General features: G+C 42.9%; 1 protein-coding gene across 9 annotated transcripts in view; it reads right to left on the bottom strand.

The window, feature by feature from the left end:
• Window positions 1–22,860, bottom strand: part of ZNF521 (zinc finger protein 521) — a 237,488-nt gene that overhangs the window by 17,856 nt on the left and 196,772 nt on the right. For all 9 annotated transcript variants that reach the window (XM_064442835.1, XM_064442842.1, XM_064442843.1 and 6 more), the window contains 2 exons: window positions 16,961–17,092; window positions 14,168–14,283 (listed from right to left, as the gene is read on the bottom strand). In XM_064442835.1, coding sequence (XP_064298905.1) covers window positions 14,168–14,283; window positions 16,961–17,092 — 248 coding nt within the window. The remainder of the gene's footprint in view (window positions 1–14,167; window positions 14,284–16,960; window positions 17,093–22,860) is intronic.

The raw sequence follows: 22,860 nt of genomic DNA, 5'->3' as shown, positions 1-22,860 counted from the left end.
ACACAGAAGGCTGCTCTCTCTCCAACAATGGAGCCTTACTCCTTTATAGCTTGAGGGCAGAGACTGTTACTAGCTGTAGACTTGCTGCAAATATCACAATAAAGGATACAAATGTGAATTTCTCTTAAAATACAGGTTCAGCTGTGGAGGTACCTTGCTTTAGAAAACTCTGTCAAGAGCAAACAATATATCTTTCTCCAAAATGCACAGCAGCCACCCAGCTGAAACAGCGTTTTCAAATGATCTAACATGTCAATGGAATCAGGATGCTTGTGAATTTTATACTTTTCTCCACTTTGGGTCTCTAATCGATATTTTAGTTTCCTTCACACTTAATATACTCAGTCTTCATTTGGCAGCGTATCTTGTGGAATGTTAAAAACCCAAAGAACAAATATCCCCCTGCTCTCCAAATCCCTGGAGCTTGAGGAGATGCAGGGCTACCGAGCTAAGCTCTGTGATGGAAGAAGGTAGAGTTCAGACTACAGGTGGCAGGTTTGCTGCTACCAAGCCCCTTTACCTATGCTTTGGTACACCGAAACCATGGAGGGGTGAGGATGCTGGGGAATATGGGGGCCACGACAACCTTCTGCCAGTGCTGTGGAAGGAAGAGGGGGCAGATCTTGAGCCGCAAACTTTTAGTGATAGTGTTGTGCCATTACTCGTTGGGAAACCGCAGGAGCAGTGAAGAGTGGAGCCAGGAATGAAGAGCTTATTCATGGGGATGGAGTGAGGGGGGCCAGCAGCGGGGTGGGGGAAGGGAAGCAGATTTGCAGAACTGGCCATGAAGCTCCTCAGTACACCATAGCTGGATGCTTCATAAAGTCACACTGATGGCAGTCCCGGAGATGGCCATCTGTTGTCAGCTCTGGGCCAGATGAAAGATAATATAACGGTAGCTACTAGTAGCTAACAGCAGGGCAGTTGTAGGAAGGAATGCGTCCTAGAATGACGAAGTGGTGCTTCCTGTTTAGCACAGAAAATCAGTCATCGATATCAACTACATTAGCAAGAAATTAATGGATGGACAATTAAGAGAACTGAACTGATCTACCAGGGAAATTATTCAAATGCAAACAGAGTGCTTATTTATTCTGTTTACTCCAGGTGTATGAGCCAACTGATCTGACTAATGGCAAGGTGTAGGCTGAAACATTCAGGGCACAGATGATAAAACCTCATTTTCTGCAAAGGGCAGAATTCCATTTCTAATGATTATTTGTGGGTCAGGGAATATATTTACTGCTTTCCCTGCCCTCAGTCTACAACAGGACTCCCTGATGTTCACAGAGGCTCATACAAGGACTGAGGTTAGAAATTGGCCTTTATGTAATAACTGAACTTCCCCTTATTATTATCATGATTTATTTTTACGAGTGCCTTATCATTATTATCAGCGTCACTCAGCAGAAAAAATGTTTGCCTTCCCAAGCACTATTATTTTTATCTTGTTTCTTTCTTTGCCCCGTGATCTCTTTTCTGCTTCTCTTCTACTCCTTGCCTTTCGTTTCCTTCCTTCTTCTGCCTTTCTGTGCATTTTCCTTTCTGCAGCAACTTCTGATTTGTTTCTTTAGGGTGAAAACTCGCACACCATGCTGTTCCATTTGTAAAACAATCAGAAATCATGATATTAATGTTGACATGTAATGTCACTGATGTTTTAGAGTCAACACTTAAAAAAGACAAAGGAACAGTGGAGTTCATCGTCTGATCGCCATGGTTTCATGCTGCTTTCAGACTGGAGACAATGAACTTCACATAACATATTTGCATGACAGTCTTTGCAGTCACAAGGATTATGAACTGTACTCTCTCACCGGATTCTGCAGAATCTATTTAATGTTGACCATACAAGGCAATAAGGAAAACAGATCCAAAGTATGGGTTAACCTTTTTTGTTGCTACTAATTTTTTCGAAACTAGATACGTATATTTTACAAAAAGAATCCAGACATACAAGAGCATGGAAGGAGTAGGCAGAATAGGGCCATAGATTCAAGCATATAAACATTTGCGTATGAGTCTGTCCCTCTTGAAAGAGACCGCATACATATTTTTGCTTATTTTTGTATGGGTACTTTGTGGGTGTAGCTCAGTACTTATTTTGGACAGTATATTTAGCTTCCAATCCTTTGCCATTTTACTGTTCCTTAAATCTGAATTTATTTTCAAGATTAAAATTTTTTATTTAAAGGAAATATTAATCACTTAACTGCTACATTCTCTTTGCCAATTAATTCTGTAATTTCATCAATAATATCACTCAAGCATCTGAAGAAAACAAACCCAATATTGTGATTCAATTGCTCCAGATTTTTAAGGAATGTTCTCTCCGGGAATGTATGAGAGATGTTGTGAACACATTGTTTTCTGCTTATTTACAGGAGAAAGTACGGAAAGTTTCACAGGTTGATTGTTGCATGTAGAGTTACAAGTATATGGAGTATGTGGAGACAAGTAAGAACTGTTAATACTCAGCCCACCTTTGCCAAGCAATGTTTAGTGGAATCAAAATGGTGCCTGAAAAACTGGCACTTTGGGCTTGGTGGGCTTTGCAATGTTCTATAAATATTCATGAACTAATGAAGTACCCACAGGGAGTGTTTACATTTGAATAGGCCAATCAAAGGTGGGTGAACTCACAAGCTCCGAACCTGGAAATTTCTTATTTAGAAAAGAAATACCGCATGAAAACCTAATATGGCCGTAACACCCCTCAATCCCCAGGAGGGAAGGGGCACTGGAAGGGAATTCAAAGGGTTTTTTTTTTTTGCTATTTAAGCTTTGTTTGACATTGAAGCAAAAGACTTGTAGGGAAAACACTTTGAAGGTATGTCCTTAAAGAGCTAATGCATGAGTGCCTCCACCATGCTTCTCTTGATTGCCTTTTTGAGGGAATTTGCAAAGAAAATAATTCTCCCTTCTAGGGAAAGAAGTCTCAAGTCTCAGAAACACAAGCCTGAATTTTTTAAACCTTGGAAGACATGGAAAAATACTCAGTGCACATACTGGTGCATGCTAATATCCACATATCTATCTGAAACAGAAAGCACAGTAAGGGTTCAGGAAAAAAAGCACTTGAACTAATAATACTTGCAGTGCATGCAGCTCTATCTCATTCCCTCAAAACATAAGCATTAATTACAGTCCTAGTATCTCTGGCACACATATTATTATCATCATCCTCACTCATGAGATGGAGAACATGCATGGCTAAGTGGAGCAAGGTAGCACCAGACCTTGCAACTGAATCCAGCTCTTCTGACTCTGAGGCATTTGCTCTGACAAAAGCAATCTGATTGCTTGCTAAGGACTAAGGCCAACATTACTGAGTCTGGTGCCTGTATTTAGGCATCAAAAGCGTTTTGCTGAAACCTTAAATGAGGCTATGGCTGCTCAGCACCTATGCTTTATCAAGGTTCCTAACTTCAGGCATTTATGACCTGCCTTCCTGATGCACTCAGCACCAGCGTCTTGCACTGGCCTTAACTGAAGCTGGAGGTGCTCAGCACCCTCTCAGAAATAGGCCATTGAGTTTGAAAATGTTGGCCTAAAGCTTTGATTGTTAATTGGATTTCAGGTAGGCTTCTTTTTAAGAAGAGCTGACAAAGTTATTCCCTGCTGGCTCCTGGCCTTTGGGGCCTAGAAAGCCAGCATCTAAGTTCCACTCCTCACCCTAAGAGTTTCGGGACCTAGAAATGCCAGAGCTAATCTCCAACTTCACTTAAAAAAATGTTTTGAGGCCTTTTCTTTGGGAGAAAAACATCCTTGAAAATCTAACTTCACCCGCAGGTTTGAAAGTTTTGTCCCTGTTTTTGTGTAAAGAGTATAAATTATTCATAGTCTCCCCTGCTGTCATGGAAGGCTCACCGTTGGGACCTACATGATACACAGACTCAACTGCTGCGGGGGCCTTGGCAAAACAATCCTATATGGAAGTAGCGGTGCCACTGCTGCTGTGGCTGATGCTAGTCCCAAACCAATCTTTCCCAGCTGGCCCAGAAGGCCTCTGCCACAAGGAGACAACCCCAGCCCAGGTTAATTAGCAGTCTCCTCTAGCTGACCCCCAAATGAGAGAATATAGTGTTTGAATCCCAGATCTGCTACTGTCTCCACTAAAGGTCTCAGTCAAGTCTTTTAGTTCTTGAAATATCCTAGAGCTTGCTTAGTTCTGCACTGGCTCAGGTCAAGGGTATTTTAAAGGCTGTTTTAAAATGTTGAGATCTTTGGGAGGATTTTACCGTGCACAGATCTTTAGAAAGTTTAACCCTTAAAGAAATGAGGAAGAAACTGGAAGATGAGTTTCAACAGTCCTAACCTGGAAACATGAAAATCTTAAAACTGGACATCCAGAGAGGGACACACATAAAGCTACATAAATCTTCTGGAGACTTCTATGTTGCCCCTGCCCTGCTCTGCTTCAGCTGCTTGCACCAGGAGCTGCGATTGTTCTCCTGCCGTTTGAAGCGACATGAGTAACATCTGCTATGAGTGCTTCATTCTTTCTTTCATCCTTTCCCTGGGGAAGGAACTGTGTGTTTTGTTTTGGAAGAGCTCTGTTGTGGGTTGGGATTTTGGGGAAGGTTTAGAAATCTACATGCAGGTACACGTTTATATGAGAGAAGGGAGCCTTTGGCACCTCTAGGTGCACTCTACTTAAGAGGCATAAATTGAGGACATTCATGGTAATACTTAACTGCTGTGGAAGTCTGTTCCGTGCTCCCAGGCCAGCCTGTGAGAAAGTTCTAGCTCCTGTGCAAGCAAGCTTCAGCTCTTTAATAAAAACACTCACCAAGCAGGGCTGTCAACTACCTCATTGTTACCAAATGGGAAGAACTTTTCAGGTGATCTCTGACACGCACTGGACCCAGTCCACCAAGACTATTAAGGACTGAGTCTTAGAGTACAACTGGACAAACATGTAGGAAGGCAGTGTAGACAGCAAGAGAGCAGGCTGAATATGCTCCTGGTCTCCTTTGCTACTGAGGAACAGTGCTGCAGCTCTCTATTAGGTGGAACGTCCTACAGACTGATGGCTTCATGTCCAGCTATTCTGCACTGATGGAGTCCAGACCAGAAACAGCAAGGGTGTGAATCACTGAGGCCAGGTCCCTTTCAAACAGGATGGGAAGGAACTGCTGATCCAATTATTTCTTGCCATAGTTTCCATGTCTGTAAAGCGGGGACACTTAACTTCACCGGGGCAACTAATTCTTAGCCACAAAATGTTAAGAAATTGCTCTAATTCACTGAAAGGAAATATAATTTTTGTACTGGGCAAAATGGTCCTGAGAGGCCATGTAATCTTGGCTAGTATCATATTCAGAACTAACTCCCACCACTGATAAAACACTGATAAAACCCGTACAATTATTCAGCAGGTCTACTGGACATTGGTACCTCTCTGATCCAGCAACATCTAAAGAAAAATGTAAAATTAATCCATTCACTCTGGGTAGCACCCCACAAGACTGTCTTACTCCTCCCCATAAATGCCACGATATGTTGTGTTGACTATGGAAGTAACACTAGGACTGGGAATAGGAAAGGAATGACTACTTCGCATCAGGGACAAGGGAAGCACAAACAACTGTTCAAATACCTAAGCCTAAGTCCAAAGACAAAGGCAAAAGAAAGACGCACTGGAAATAGCATGAGGACAAGAAAGAGAAGTTTTAATAGCCACAAATTACTTTATCATAATTTAAAGAAAATTCAATATTAAGTTAAATTAATGATAACTTTCTTTGCTTCCTTATTGATTAAAGGTTCATTATTATGGATGATGGATGGAGACTGGTTTGGTTATATCCACCCTGCACAGAGAATTGTGTGGTCATTCTCCAGGTGTTCAGTTAGAAAAGTTTCAATTTTTAGGAGACATTTAGGCACCCTATAAGTACACCTACCTCACAGCTTCCTTATCTGATACCTAGATGGGTTATATTTTTGATTTTAAAGATTGTTACAAGCCTATTTCTGAAAAGCCCTTATTGTATTAAGCAATACAATATTAAAAGCTTTCCATTCTAAAGAATAAACATTTTTAGGGACATACTTTTTCAACTCCATTTCAGAAGCATAAATACACCTCATAGCCTTTTGAACATGGAAGTATGAAATTTCACAACTCAGAAGGCTCTTAAAACATACACTTCTAACTGTTACAGAAGGTTTCCATTTGCTTCCTTTCTATGGAGGTAGTATCTCCAAAAAATTAAAGGTGGTCTAATAGCTATGGAGCACAAAGACATTTAAAGGAAGTCTCAAAGGTGGGAGAAGAGCGAGCTATGGAGATGATCTTAAAACAAAGAGCAAATTCCTGTAAAGTCTCATTATTTCAACTTAAAGGTTGAATAATACATTGCAGGTTTGATTTTCACGACTGGTCATTTACTCTCTGTTCTCACCAGAATGTGGTCCTATGGGATTGTCTTGCATTCCTACCAGGGGGTTGGCAACATCTAAAGAGAGTACTACTTGTTTTTTGCTTTGAGAAGATTGGTAATGAGGGGACAGTAACTTCCCCAAGGTGAGATGAACGTAGTGTATGGGGATTCCTATGTTCCTCTAGCCTATTCTTCCTGGAACAGGAGTCAGAAAATGCTAAGCGAAGAACTGCACTCCCTGCAAAACACCAAGTTAATCATCATTATAATGCATTTATTTGCTGTAACCCTGAATTAATTCCCTTTAATTATCAGCTGTACTATACGTGTGGATAGGGCTTCTGTGCTATTGTGTTCTGCTTTGCTCTACCTTGTTCATGTTCTTACTCTGCCCTACAGCTGTGGCGTGCTGTCCATGGCTTCTAATCTGAGATGATAGCATCTCTCATGCATGGGAGATGCACTTTAAATGCATGTTTAAATTAAAAGCAAGGAACCATTCCTGATAGAGGGAATAAATACACTGTTATGCTGCAAGCCCCAGCAAAAACCACAGTAATGTGGAAGGACAGAGAAATATAACCTGGAGGCTAGTTGCCAAAGATTCCACTGCTTCAGCTGGTAGATAGCCCAAACAAAGCAATGCCTCCTAGAAAAGGTTTTAAATGAGAGTGGGCTTGAGATCAATGTATTTTCACCAAAAGCAGACTCCAAAGGTCAGTACCTACTGCTCTGTTTAAGTGCTTCGCTGCCCTTTCACCAGCCTGGGTAGATAACTGGAGGTGAGAGCAGAAAGCCAGTGATTCCAACAAATAAATGCAAATGGCATGATGGTACTGCATTTTTTTAAACATAATGCATTCTCAACTGGGGTGGGGGTACCCAAGTTAATTAAAATAATAAACATAATGAATTAAGTGAACATGAAAATTAATACCTTTTCCTTTTTGCAAGTGGAGATAAGCCAGAGAGAGCCTGTCTCTAAGGGTATGGAGATGTGGTCTATTAAGAGCCTTCTGCAGCCTGGAACAACCAACACACTGATTGTCACTGAGCCAATGTAGAGCATAATTTGTCCCTCAGTAGTGACATCCATTTGTGCCCTTTACTAGAAAACCAGGTGCCTCTGTTATGCTGAAGTTCTAATGAACTAGGCTTAGATGGAGGGAGCAAAATCTTGCCCTCATTCTTGGGCAGGGATGAATGGAGTTGAGTGGAAAAACACATGCTTTAATTATAATGAAAAAGCTGAACGCAGCTGCTTGGTACTCCATGAAATAAGAGCGCAGTTTAGGCGGGACAGACTAGTAAGGAAGTGATTGTACATGTCACAGCTACACCTGGATCTCTGTATATTTTGCATCTTCCAAATTGAGTTACCTATTCTGCCTTTTTAAAATCCAGTCTGAATTCTGCTGTTAAAACTAATTTCTATCCTCTTGTTCCCATTTCTTTCATTTCATAATTGTCTTTTGCATACCTGTACCTTCTCTCTTGATTAGGTTGGCTGTTTTTTTTTTCCCTTTTGGTCCTTCTTCCCTAATAATAGGGAACTGCTCATATCCCTACTTCTCCCTACTTCCTCATTTTGTTTAACCAGTGATGAACAACAGAATTTGTGAAAATCAGTAAGCCAAAAGTATTTAAATATTTTTTTCCTGACAAAGCACTTTCACCTTATTGGAAACACTTTTCAAAAAAGAACCAACAAGTATTTTGACCAAAAAAGGCAAAAAAAGGTCCTTCCACAAAAACCATGTTGTGAAAGAAACATATACACCAAAATTAATTTCTGACCTTTCCTCATTCCGCTCAGTTTCTCCTTTATTTTTCCCACAAGTCCAATAAATTTCTACAGAACCCAGACCATTTTCTGACTTCAAAACTCAATCTTCCCTCTTCCTGTCCATCACTATGTATGACTGTCTTTTTTCCCCTAAACATCCAACTTTTTATTTCCTTTTCTATGTCCTCCTCTTCCACTTCGGGTCAGCGCTTCTGTGCAATACCTGGTATGGACACTAAATGAAACAGATTTGGATCTATTAAAAATAGGAGAGAGATACAGCACAGGCACCTTGGAATGTTACTGGTATGATACTGCAGGTACTACAGGAGCTCCCATAACCTACAGGTCCACCAAGAAAGAGGTAGGGAAGGCTACCAGAAAGGCTTGATTCCATACTGTTTCAATGCAGAACACAATGGCCAAACACAGTGACTTAAGGGACAGGGGGCAGTGGCAGCAAGCTCCTGCCCAGCACAGCAGGCGCGTCTCTTCTCTGACTACCCCACCTTCCCAGGTGTGTAATAGGTATGAGGCTCTGCAAGTGGAACCGAACAATAACAAGGACAATGGTTCATCTAGCTTGGAGATGTTGCCGAGGTTAAGTTGGCCTAGGCCCTGCATCAAAACTGCTTCCATAAAGAAAAAAAGACAGGTCACTGTCCTAGGAGAATCCCTTCTGAAGGGAACAGAAGGCCCAATATGCGACCGGACACACTTCTTAGCGTCTGCTGCCTCCCTGGAGCCTGGGTTAAAGGTGTGAAGAGAAAGCTTCCTGCCCTGGTACAGCCCTCAGACTACATTCCACCTGAGGGTGTTGAGAGAGCTGTCTGACGTCATTGCGAGGCTACTCTCCATAATCTTCGACAAGTCATGGAGAATGGGGGATGTCCCAGAGGACTGGAGGAAGGCAAATGTTACCCCTATCTACAAGAAGGGCTCGAGGGAGGATCCAGGTAATTATAGACCCATCAGTCTTACTTCAATCCCTGGAAAAGTTATGGAACGAATCCTCCTGGGGGCCATCACAAGTCAAATGAAGCACGTGATTGGGAAAAGCCAACATGGCTTCACCAAAGGCACATTGACAAACCTGGTGGCCTTCTACGACAAAGTGTCTTGCCTGGTTGACATGGGGTGGGCGGTGGACATTGTGTACCTGAACTTCTCCAAGGTTTTTGATAAATGCGTTATGGCCTAGACAAGTGGTCTGTGCAGTGTGTGTGGATCCCTTATGAGGATGTTGAATAACATTGGGCCCAATATTGATCACTGGGGTACCCCACTTGTGACAGGTGGCCACTTTGAAAAAGAGATATCTACCACCACCCTTTGGGTGTGGTGTGTCCAGTTGCAAGGAATGATGAAGGAAGAAGCAGGAAAAGCCAACAGATCAACACCTGGCTCTAAGTCTGGTGTCACCCACAGCATTTTGGGTTTTTTGATCGTCGGTTTATGCGACACCAGGCCTGCTGGCAACAGATGAGGTACACCTGGCTCAAAGGGGGAAAAGGATCTTTGCATAGGAGTTAGTAGGGCTCACTGAAAGAGCTTTAAACTAGATTTGAAGGGGGAAAGGGATAAAACCAGGCTGACTAGAGATAAGTTTGAGGGACAATGTGCTAGTGACGTCCTTTGGTCTGCCATCTTAGTGGAGGTAGGGGATGGAGATCCATGTGGCAGCAAAGACATGAGGGTTATGAATGTGTTAGAAACCATGGAAGCACCTGAGAATGGTCATGTAGGAATTAGGGCTTCTCCCTGCAAAAACGTGCCAGGATCAATAGCCCAACTGAAGTGCATCTACACCAATGCTTGCAGCATGGCAAGAAACAGGAGGAGGCGGAGCCACTGCGCGGCAGGAAAACTATGATATAGCGGCCATCATGGAAACATGGTGGGATGACTCGCACAACTGCACTGCTGCAATAGATGGCTATAAACTCTTCAGAAGGGATAGGCAAGAAAGGAGAGGTGGTGGGGTAGCCCTGTACATTAGGAAGTGCTTTGATTGTCCAGAGCTTAATGATGGTGACAGTAAGCTTGAGTGTTTATGGGTAAGAACCAGGGCGAAGGTCAAGAAGGCAGATATCATGGTGGGAGTCTGTTATAGACCACCCGACCAGGATGAAGAGGCAGACAAAATATTGTATAAACAGCTGGGAGAATTGTCACAATCGCTAGCCCTTGTTCTCATGGGGGACTTCAACTTACCATATGTCCGCTGGAAATACAATACAGCAGAGAGGAAACAGTCTAGGAGGTTCCTGGAGTGTGTGGAAGGTAACTTCCTGACACAGCTGGTGAGTGAGCCTACTAGGGAAGATGTCCCGCTGGACCTGTTGTTTGTGAACACAGAAGGACCTGTGGATGATGGGATTGTTGGAGGCTGCCTGGAGTATAGTGATCACAAGGTGGGGGGAAGGTCAGCAGAACTGCTACCTTAGACTTCCAGAGGGCAGACTTCGGCCTGTTTAGGAGCCTGGTTGACAGAGTCCTGTGGGAGGCAGTACTGAAGGGCAAAGGAATCCAGGAAGGCTGGACATTCTTCAAGAAGGAAATCTTAAAGACAAAAGAGAAGGCCATCCCCATGTGCTGAAAGATGAGCCAGCATGTAAGAACACTGGCCTGGCTGAACAGATTGCTTTGGCTGGAAGTCAGGAAAAAAAGGAGTTTATGACCTTTGGAAGAAGGGGCAGGCAACTCAGGAGGACTAGAAGGATGCTGTGAGGTTACGAAGGGAGAAAATGAGAAGGGCCAAAGCCCAGCTAGAACTTAATCTGGCTACTGCAGTAAAAGACAATAAAAATGTTTCTATAAATACATTAGCAACAAAAGAAGGGCTAAGGAGAATCTTCTTCCTCTGTTGGATGTGGGGGGAAACACAGTGACGAGAGATGAGGAAAAGGTTGAGGTATTTAATGCCTTCTTTGCCTCAGCCTTTAATAGTAAGACTAGTTGTTCTCTGGGTACCCAGCCCCCTGAGCTGGAAGACAGGGATGGGGAGCAGAATGAAATCCCCATAATCCAAGTGGGAATGGTTAGTGACCACTTTTAGACACACACAAGTCTATGGGGCCAGATGGGATCCACGCATGGGTACTGAGAGAGCTGGTGGAAGTACCAACCCACGTTCAATCCTTTATCAGCATTCCTGGCTAACCGGGGAGGTCCTCAGTTGGCTGGAGGTTAGCAAATGTGACACCCATCTACAAGAAGGGCCAGAAGGAGGATCTGGAGAACTATAGGCCAGTCAGTCTGACCTTGGTGCCGCGGAAGGCTATGGTACGGTTCATCTTGAGTGCCATCACGTGGCACATACAGGACAACCAAGTGATCAGGCCTAGTCAGCAGGGGTTTATGAGATGCAGGTCCCGCCCGACCAACCTGATCTCCTTCTATAACAACGTGACCTGCCTAGTGGATGAGGGAAAGGCTGTGAATGTTTTTTATCTGGACTTCAGTAAAGCCTTTGACCCCATTTCCCACAGCATTCTCCTGGGGAAGTGGGCTGCTCGTGGCTTGGACGGAGGCACTCTCTGCTGGGTAAAAAACTGGCTGGATGGCTGAGCCCAGAGAGTTGTGGTGAACGGAGCTAAATACAGTTCATGGCCAGACATGATCAGTATTACCCAATGCTCAGTGTTGGGGCCAGTTCTCTTTAAAATCTTTATTGACCATCTGGATGAGGGGATCCAGTGCATCCTCAGTAAGTTTGTAGAAAACACCAAATTGGGTGGGAGTGTTGATCTGCTTGAGGGTAAGAAGGCTCTGCAGAGGGATCTGGACAGGCTGGATTGATGGGCCAAGGCCAACTGCATGAGGCTCAGCAAGGCTGAGTGCTGGGTCCTGCAATTCTGTCACAACAACCCCATGCAATGCTACAGGCTTGGGGAAGAGTGGCTGGAGAGCTGCCTGGCAGAGGACTGGGGGTGTTGGTTGACAGACAGCTGAACATGAGCCAGCAGTGTGCCCAGGTGGGCAAGAAGGCCAACAGCATCCTGGCTTGTATCAGGAATAGTGTGGCCAGCAAGAGTAGGGAACTGATTGTCCCCCTGTACTCGGCACTGGTGAGGCTGCACCTCAAATACTGTGTTCAGTTTTGGGCCCCTCACTACAAGAAAGACACTGAGTTGCTGGAGCATGTCCAGAGAAGGGCAACGAAGCTGGTGAAGAGTCTGGAGAACAAGTCCTATGAGGAGCAGCTAAAGGAGACTAGAAAAGAGGAGGCTGAGGGGAGACCTTATCGCTCTCTACATCTGCCTGAAAGGAGGTTGTAGCAAGGTGGGTGTTGGTCTCTTTTCCCAGGCAACAAGTGATAGGAAGAGAGGAAATGGCCTCAGGTTGTGCCAGGGGAGGTTTAGATTGGATATTAGGAAAAATTTCTTCACCAGAAGGGTTGTCAAGCATTGGAACAGGCTGCCCAGGGAAGTAGTTGAGTCACCGTCCCTGGAGGTATTTAAAGGGTGTGTAGACGTGGGGCTTAGGGACATGGTTCCGTGGTGGACTTGGCAGCACTAGGTTAATGGTTGGACTTGATGATCTCAAGGGTCTTTTCCAACCTAAATGATTCTATGGTTCTATGAAATTAGGAGAGAGAAAATGCAGTGCAATTGATGTAAATACCAATCTCTCACACAATGAATTCAGCATAGTTTAAATGCTCCGATTTCTTTTTTCTCTGAAGAAATATTTCATATTGCCATGCCAAACATTAATATCCAGGTTTTCAGCATGTAAATGTTTCAGTAAGTGAAATACCAAATGGGCATACATGTGCACAGGCCTCACTAGCTGGTGATGAGATGAAGTCCAGCTCTGGTCCAAAGCAAAATCAATTGTGGATACTTTGGTCAAAGGACTTAAGGATGGGGGCCCATGCTATAAAAAACTACCTAAAAACCTGAAATGCTGAAAAATCTCTTCATTCCAAATAAAATCACATGGCAGATGGTGTAGGAAAGGCCTTACTGTACAAATACTTTTCCTTGTTCCACCCTTATAGACCCTCAGAGACCCTGATAATTTTTCATCTGTCAACCTGTCTTAATACTTCAACTAAAATAATTTAGAAACAATCTTCTGCTGCTCTCTCAAAGTGTAACACCACATCAGGAATAATACACCACCACTTCTCATTGCAAGAAAAGCAGCACAGAATGTTAATATATAGTGAGTAAACCCTTCATCCAAAATTGTTTTCAGATCTTGTTCAACATTTATTTCTTCCTCTCTGTCCTTTTGTTTACCATTAGTAACAGTATCATTACAAGTCATCATCATTACTCAGGCATCGGAACAGGCTGCCCAGAGAGCAGCCCTGCAGGTATACAAAAAACGTGTAGATGTGGCACTTAAGGGCATGATTTAGGAGACACAGTAGTGTTGGGTTGACGGTTGGACTTGATGATCCTAGAGGTCTTTTCCAACCTTAATAATTCTATGATTCTATGATAAGTCTGACAACAGAGCACAAGAAGACAGTGTACCATTCATTTGACCCTATTATTTTTTTTCCTCACGAAGTTAGTATTTATGGGAAATGGCCAGCATGTAAACCAAGATAAATTCTGTCTACTTCCCCTCTTTCCCACCTTGCTGCATCCCTACACTCCTACTTCAGTGCTTAACTTTTCACATTTGGAGACAAAAGAATATGCTTATTTTCCATTTTACTGCTTGAGTAAATGTTTTACGGATATCAAACAGAATAGGATGCCCATTTCTCTCTCCTCAAGAACATCTTGAGATGCAACAACCTACAGAGCAAGAATCCAAAGATGACTCCCAAAATTCAGGTCTGTACCAGGTGGCTTTCTGCCAGCACCTTTTTGAAGCAGCATGGGTTGAACCACCTGCAATTTCTCTCATCCTTCCCTCATTCCCATCCTGATGGTAAGCAAGTATCATAGGAGGTCATGGCAATTAAAGCTTTGAACTCAGCTATCAAATACATAATGCTATTATAACCCCCAGGTAACAAGTGTGGTACCTGCAGCTCTGTTTGGAAGAAGAACTTCTGTGGACACTGTGTGCAGTCATAGATCTTGTCCTCTTGTCCATGGGCTGAGAAAATATGCTGCTGCAACTTGTTTGCTTGGACAAACACTGGAATATTAGACAAACAATAAGCTTTTCATTACTTCATATTGCAGGTGAAGAGTTTTTTATAAGCAATTTCCCATTAACAGTCAGCAATTCCAAGAGGTAAAATTAGGCTGGTGCACTCTGATTTCACATTCTACTGTTGCTATAATGGGTACCAACGAACACTGTTTATCTACAAAGTGTGATTCTTCTTCTAAAATGAATGAATTGAAACAGATAAACAAAGAAAAGAAATAGACCCTAACAGGACAACCAATGAAGATTTCAAATTTAAAGAATTTAAAAATGCCATTTTCTTTTCAGAATTATTTCTTTATGTTTACTGCACTTTGCTTGAACACACACAAAACTTACTTCCTAGCAACCAACAGGTTTGAAAAGCACAGATGCCAAAGTCCTGTTTATTCTGTGTGCCTAAAGTTAAAGCTAACAAACAGCTCTGTATTTAAATGTGTTCATGCTAAAAATTATATCCCACAGCTACACTGGGGCAATGTCTATAAATGTGAAACAGAACTGCAGGTAAATTCTCTTTAGATACTTTAAGATCAACTCTGCCTACACACTGAATGCAAGGGTTTCAATAATATAAACATGTTCAATTTTAATGACTACAAAACAAGGCCCTAAGACTGTGTAACAGTTTACCTAGGAGACATACTATTAATAATTAAATTGTATATGCCAGAGGCAGTGTTTGGGTTGGCAGCACTGACTTCTGATGGATGCCTGGTGCACTGTGACCTAAAAAAGTTTGCATCTACAATATTAATCTGTATAGGCAAGGAAAGGATTTATTAAAGATGCTGGCATTTGACTTTGACTCCACTCCTAATCATTAAAATTATTCTAATTGCAAGACAACAAAAAACATCAGAATATTGTTCTTCTGAGTCATACATTTTAATCACATTTCTCATTACCCTGAAAAAAAACCAGATCAGATTCCATTTTCCATACAAAACTTATATTGGTGATTTTTACTTCTTGTTAATATTCTAGCAAGACATGCTGACATAATTTAATGGCATATTGCTAATAAACCACCATTGTTTATGATTAATGCTCAGTGTCTATTTACCCCATCAGCAAAAAGGAAAAAGTGTTTCACACAGATTGGAATCGACTTATCTCCACACTCTTTAACACATTTCACAAGGCTACTGGCTCAAACATTAAAGGATTAGTTTTATCAGGGATCTTGCTCACAAGGAGAACTGTCAGTGGGTACTCCTTACATATGCAAGTTTTTATGTTGCACTTACAACTCCCCCAAACTTGGAAATCGAAGACCCATGGCATTACACTAAAAAAAGATCACCTCCTAATGCATCCACAAGGACAAGGGAAAGCAATTAGTAGAATCAGTAACAAAACTACAAAAAAACCCACCAATGCCTTACTGAAAGAACTATTGAACACTAATGCCTAACAGGCAAACTGTTTATGGCAGTACTATCTGCGCTCAAACATTACTATGACAAGCTGTGCAGTGAAGATGAACTATGTATTTTTTAAATTTTATAACCCACAGAGATGCGTGAAACCTGAACACAGTGAGGTAATAATCATCACCAGCCACTGTATCCGAGAGATGAAAAATTCAGCTTTAATTTTGCTCTGTAGTGCGCACTTAGGTTTTATTGGGAGGGGAGTTGCCAGAGAAAGAGAAGTAAAATGAAGGTATTAAAGGGTCTATTTGCCTATCAATGAAAATCCTTCACTCCCATTAATGGAGAACAGAAACCTTGAATGGCTTCCAGAATTAGCATGCCATTGATGCGAGAATACCCAAAGTGTGTTTTGTCATGTTTGTGATTATCTCTGATTTCCATCTTGTAAAGCAAAATTGGGCATGTAAGCTATATATTAACACTTATGTTTTAGGTTATCATTTTATGAAATGTTCTATTAAGAATTCCTTAAAAAAACTCACAAGAACTCTGTAGGCATCCTTTTAATGTGTTTTCATTTCCAACAACAGCATTTTTCTGTTCCTCATTATGGCCAAAACACTGCAGTGCTTAGCCCTACTGGGTCAAGTTATTTTCTCACTTGGGTTTTACTACTGAATAACACCACTGACTTGGGGAGGATTATTCCACACTTGGACTTGTGTCAGGGGAGAGCAGAACTTGACTTGTGGCAAGGCAGCATGGTTTGCTTTCTAAAGGACATTACAAGGGTGTTTCTTCTCACCACAAGCCAACAAACACATGCAAGTGGGCTTTCTTACCCGATCAGAGGAGAATGTTGCTGCACAGGCTATGCCTAGCAGCCTTTGCCTGTGGGGCCAAGTTCTGCTCTGAGTTATATTGTTTTAGATGAAACATCTGTAGCTTTAAAGCACAAATTTATGGGCAGTTTTAACCTCAGCAAGTTTGGAATATGAAGGTAATGAACATGATACTGTGGAAGGTAACAGTGTAGCACTTCTGTAATTACAAGAAACTCAAACTTCTGATAGAAGAGCTTGAAATGCAGTTCTTACAGATGGATGCCTGTCCTTCCAAGAAGCTCAGCTTCCTAAACAATTTCTAATCAATATTACCAATGAGAATGAACATAATGTTCCCTCCTAAAACTGACCTAAAGCCAGCACATGACACAGTTGTAACTGGACTTCTGCACGCACAAGCTAAGGGCATGACTAGGACAAGCAGCGATTGCCTCCTACCTGTAAAGCACACCGGACATTTGAAGGTGCCCCCCATGCCTTCAAAGCTGTGCTCTATCAGGTGGCACTGAAGTTTGGCAGGAGAGTCGAATGTCTGATTGCAGAGTTTGCATTCATGGTTCAGTCCTTCATCTGTGGGAGAAATCAAAGGAAAAGTGAAATTCACCACAGCCCTTAACGAAGAGCCACTCTAACACGATCTATCCACTGAAGAGATCTTTTGTTTTCCTAAGCTCAGGAAACTGGACACCCCCTACCATGTATGCCTGCTAATGTGTTCTTTCACCTGGAGGGTTTCAGAATGTACAAAGCTTAACTAGGAATTAAAAGTACAGATTTCCTACATACAAATACTACCAAACAGGAATGCAGAGCATTAGACTTCAGTAGGAAATGATGAGTGGGACCTGAAACATCATCTCTGAGCAGAGTCACCCAATCACGACCAAGTACATTTGCAAAATAGCGCATGAGCAATTTAACGCCAATCACACATCATCCCGCCCATCATGGGTAAGAGCTGCGAATGCACGCATTTTTGGCACTGTCGCTGACGTAGCGTTTCTTGTAAAACCACCATGACAGGACAGGGTAGTTTATACCCTCACATCACTCCTGCTCTATGTCTTCAGTCCCAGTGGCATACATGAAACATTTTGCAAGCTGCAGGTTTTCCCAGCTCCCTTTCTGACAATCCTAGATTTTTTTCCCTTTATTTGCATTTCTTCTCTTAACAGCTCAGAAAAGTCCCCGTGCGTCTCCTGACGCAGCTTTCCTGTCAAGGTCCTGTGGCTTTAAAACCCTTCCCACTCCCTGCCGCTTGTTCCTCCGCTTCCTCCCATTGTCCTCCCAAGGCCGGCTGGTGCCTGGCACCAGGTTCCCTTCCTGAGGGTGCTGCAGGATTCATCCACTCCGCCATGAGGGCAGTCAACGGCTGTCCTACTTAGAAACAGTTGCTAGGTAAGAAGTGGCTTCCAGCCCTGCTGCAGAGGCCTCAATTCCCACAGCGCAGCTTAGAAAAGGTCCTTCTGTATGTCACCGGTGTGCTACATGAGTAGCATTGATCTCACAGGTAAATACTGTATCTGATTATTAAAAATCAAGCGGGAATAAAGCGCTTGGTGACTGGCACAGCTCCCTACTGTTTCTCAGGTGAAAAGGAGTGATTTAGGAGAGCGCTCTGCCCGCCCTGAACACCTAAATGCCACGCTGCCTACCTCCTGCCAAACAGAGCGCTGCCTGCAGTGATTAGTGACCATGATGACGGATGTTCACAGTTGGCAGTTGCTGTAGATGGTGACAGCAGAGACGACGTTTTGTACTGCACACAACAATCTTGCCCACCAATGTAAAGAAAACACGACACGGTGCTTGTGTAGCTGAGTGGGGCCACACATCCTCTCAAAATGATCCTTAGTAACGTATCAGAATTGAAAAAATATCAATGGTCACCCTCAGCTTTCACTTCCCATTACTCCAAAAGCAAAATTTAGCCTTCACCTAAGTCACGGCATCTTTAGTAAAGGGTGGGCATTTGTGGGCTTTAGACAGCACAAGCTAAGCCAGGCGGTGGTGGCTGTTCTGCAGGTGGGACTACTGAAAACTACTGTCGTGTGGTTTTCTGCAAGGTGTCAGAGCTCTTTATAATGAGAAGGTAAGGGGAGGATGAAAACCAACAAAGCCAAAAGATTTGCACAAAATTGGTGTTGGGTGGCAGGGTATCTCCTTTGGGGTAAACAGGTAAAAACACGCTGACTACAAAAATTTCTGCCCTGACAACAGTCCGTAACTGGGGAGCTGTCTCTCCACTGAACAGCATTGCCTTTCATGGTAAAACCGTGTTTTTCACGTAGTGACTGAGAGAGGAGTGTAGGATTCCATTTTGGCTCTTTAAAATGGACACTTCAGCATGTGGCCTTTTTTTTAACTCTCCTGTCCTTCTGTCAGTCTTAGACAATGGAGTGATGCCACAGGTATAGACAAACATGGCTGAGTGTCGCCCACGCACCCACACAGCAAACCGCAGACCTCCCTTCATCCTCTACCCAACCCTTCATGAAAGCAATGTTCAATGGCCACACACTGAAAAGCTATCAGAGGGCTGTGAAATGGCAGCCCAGCAGGGCCAGTCCTATCAATCCCGTGCCCACGGACTACTGCCACTGAGGCAGCGGAGCACAGGCTGCAGGGGTACTTGTCCCACCCAGACAGGCACACTGGCAGTCAGGCTCTGCTGGCTGAACATACTCTGTGCAATAGACTCCCAGGCACAGGTTAGGGGTAGGTGACACATTTGTAACTCTTTATAGATAAATTAGCAACCATTTATCAAATATATGCTAACTATTTCCATAGCAGGGAAAATGTTAGCGGATTCTCAAGAGTTGCCTGGAATTTGGGGTTTTCCACCATCATTTCCACCTTCATTGACAAACCCTTCCAGTGTGTTCTGCTTTTGCTACTGCTGAGAGGAGACAAGTATGGCCCAAGCAAGCACCATCAAGGGGAGCATGAAGAAAACCAACCTGGCATGCACCACTCTGTACATCTGAGAGAGACAGCCGTATCCCGCAAGGCAGGCTGTACGCCATGCTCTCCCAACAGGCAGCAACACACAGCTGTGAGCAAAGCTGCAGAACAGAGCACTGAAAAGAGGAAGAAGGCTCAACAAACCATATATACATGCCTCTTCTTTCCTGAACTTGTATATCAATTTTGAGGAATGTACAGACTGCCACTTGTGATCATATAATTTCTCCTACATTCAGATCCTTGCTGGAGTCATTATCAAACGGGTAGTTCTGAAGATGGTGCAAGTCCCCACAAAGGGTAATTATGGGCTAGAAAGCCTGTAGGGTGAAGTTTCTTCATCAAACTGTTTGTGCTGATACACACAGTCAAAGCAATTAGGAGAAAGGGAGCTCCATCTCTGGATCTTCCACATGTCAAGGTGAAGATAATCGATGCCAATTCTCAAATCACAGAGTTACTGTTGGCAAAGTGTAAATGAACCACACTAATCATTCTTGAGCATGGGAACACTGAACGGGGAGCTCTTCAAACATTCCAAGGGAGAAAGACTTCCTAAAAAGAAATATTTTTATATGGAGCTACAGACGACAGAGAAGGCTTTTTTCTCTGTCCATTACCTTAGCTAATGAGGAAAAAGTAGGAAAAAAGGCATGCACTCCTGATTTTAGTTACACAGTATTTGTACTTGTTCAAGAAGAATTGAACCCCATTAAATGTGACCCTATTGTATTTCCCATATCACTCAGATCCGAGGCGATCTCCTGGTCACAAACATCAAAACCACTTTGATTGCTGCATGTTGCAAATCCGATTTTCCTAAAGGCTTATAAACAGGGTTTGAAAAATCCCCTCACCCACTTGCCTGGGGCAGACGGGAAACTTCCCCAGGCAAGAGACATCAATTTGTGCAGAATCTAAGCTTTCTCTTAAAAATAAAATGTTTTCAGTCTCCTAGTTCTAAAGACCGCATTTAAAATATGACTACATTTGTATAACTAATAGAATAATTTTTTTCCTAAGTCCCACTGTTCAGGGAGTTATCAATCCCTCCCCTCACACTCTTTTTCACGTGTTTTGTGCACATGACCTGCTCTATGCTACATCCTCAGAACAAAGGGCCAGGTTCCAGTCCTTGAATTCAAGAACATGAGACCAGGCTGCCCAGGGAGGTTGTGGAGTCTCATTCTCTGGAGACATTCAAAATCCACCTGGATGCATTCCTGTGCCCCCTGCTCTGGGTGTGCCTGCTCAAGCAGAGGGGTTGGACGAGATGACCTCCGGAGTTCCCTTCCAGCCCCTGCCGTTCTGTGATTCTGTGAGACAGATAAGGTTATAGCGTTGGCAGAAGAGCCAGGAGTGCTGGATTCTGTTCCAAACTCCAACATTGGCTTACTCTGACAACCTTGGGCATGACAGTACGGTCTGTGTTTCTCAGACTATCCACCTCTAAAGAAGAGGTGTTAATTTTTAATTTCTACTTTAATAGGCTGACCTAATTAGTATCTCTTAAGACTTTTAATACAACAGGGACAGTGGAGCTGGAGAAGAGTCCAGGACTAGCTACCATACACAGAAGACCCGGAATCACTGCCACCTGCCTTTGAAAAGGTTTAAGATAACATGTCTGGGCACACAACTGCCTGCTTGCTTGGGTCACACAGCACTGCAGAAGGATGAGAGAACCAGGCTTTGTCCCTGCTCTGCTCTCCATAGAGAATTTAAAAGCATGGCCAGCATTTTATCTCCCACTGGCATGAAAGCCAGGGTGTAGCAGCTCTTGCAGAGGTGCCAGGTGTGGAAAGAAGATACAAAAGGCTCTGTTTACATGCTGGCCCCTGTCTAGCTCTTCATGTTTAGCAAACAGTTTCATAGGGTGCTATGGAAGTGCAAAGTATGATATCATTAATAAATAAAGGGCCGGTGAAATGTCACATTTTCAGTTTCCATTTGGGATAAACCTGAAATGGAATGGAGTGGCAGATACAGTCCAAGAGGCTCTCCTTCCCTGCAGAACAGAGCCACCGCTCTTTGCTCTTACTCAGGGAAAAAAAGAAAAAAAAATGCTGAACAGCTTTAAAAAATTCAATCAAAATAATCTGCTCTTTGGAAAGGTGGCGGCTGACAGTAATTGGAAAATACTGTCTGACTCATTTATTAAAGTGAGATTTAGAGTCAATTGATTTAATAACCATTAGAATATTCTATTAAGGATATAATAGGTTGGCACAGCCCTATTTTTTATTAAGAGTTATAGGTAAGAAATAAGCAATGCTATGGAATTTTAGACAACTGCCGTTTGGATTAAACTAAAAATATGGCTTGCAAAATAGGTATAAAAGCAGCAACTATCAGGAGGAGGAATAGGAAAGTACATTACAGTGCAAATGAGTTAGCTGAACGATGAAAAAGAAATGAACCTTTAATATAAAGCCTGCACTTTTCAAAATCTAACAGAAAACCATGCACTGCATTCCCTGATGTGGTACATCGTAAAACAAGTCAGCACGTCCTTCACATTATGGATCCAACAACTCCATAAGGAAGGTAAGAACAAAGTACCCACTGTACAGCACAGAACGGCTGCTTACTGTTGCCCTTACATGGTTAGGATATGAGTTTGGACATGGTTAAGACCTTGCAACATGGATGAGGATGGTTTACCCGCTGCTGGTAGACAAATGAGTTTGATGCATGCAGAATTTCTGCATAAGTAAATTACTTTCCATTTGTAATCTTTATTCAGATAGTGGGAAAATGTAAACATGAATCAATTCTAAATAAATGCATTTAATATTCATATAAATGTTTAATATTTACACAAATACTAAATTTTTCAGTGGGGGTAGGTGGATTTTAATTGAGGTGCAGCCCATTACCTCAGCAACTAACTTGATAACCAGCTACAAAAGCAAACAAAATCAGTCTCATGCGGAGCATATACTCACATTTGGGGATCCCCTGTCTTTGCACCGGCTACCCACTCTGCAGAGTTGCTGAGTTACTTGCATGGCAGGCAAGATCCACCCCCCACCCCATGCACTGCTTTTGGTGACCTGGCCCAATTTGTGTTACCAACTCAACGCACAACTTGTTCCTTTCACGGAAGGCCCTGACATTTCAATATACTCTTTAAACAAGTGAAACCCTTTAAGCAGCCTCTAGACTGTGTGTCCCATGTTTATGCTTCTTGCTCTTCAATAAAAACAAAACTAGAGCAGCTACAAGCAAATGTTCACTGGCTGACTTACATGCAGCTGTTAAGTCGGTAACCACTGGGGGCCCTCTTATATTGTCTGATCAACACTACAGCCATTACCGAGTACCAATTTGTAACAGTTTATAAGTAACTCTTTCTCTTGTTCACCCTG

This window comes from Phalacrocorax carbo, chromosome 2 (genome assembly GCF_963921805.1).
Source record: "Phalacrocorax carbo chromosome 2, bPhaCar2.1, whole genome shotgun sequence".
Classification (NCBI taxonomy): domain Eukaryota; kingdom Metazoa; phylum Chordata; class Aves; order Suliformes; family Phalacrocoracidae; genus Phalacrocorax; species Phalacrocorax carbo.
The sequence above is the reverse complement of the archived record's forward strand: the minus strand, read 5'-3'. Positions and strand labels throughout refer to the sequence as shown.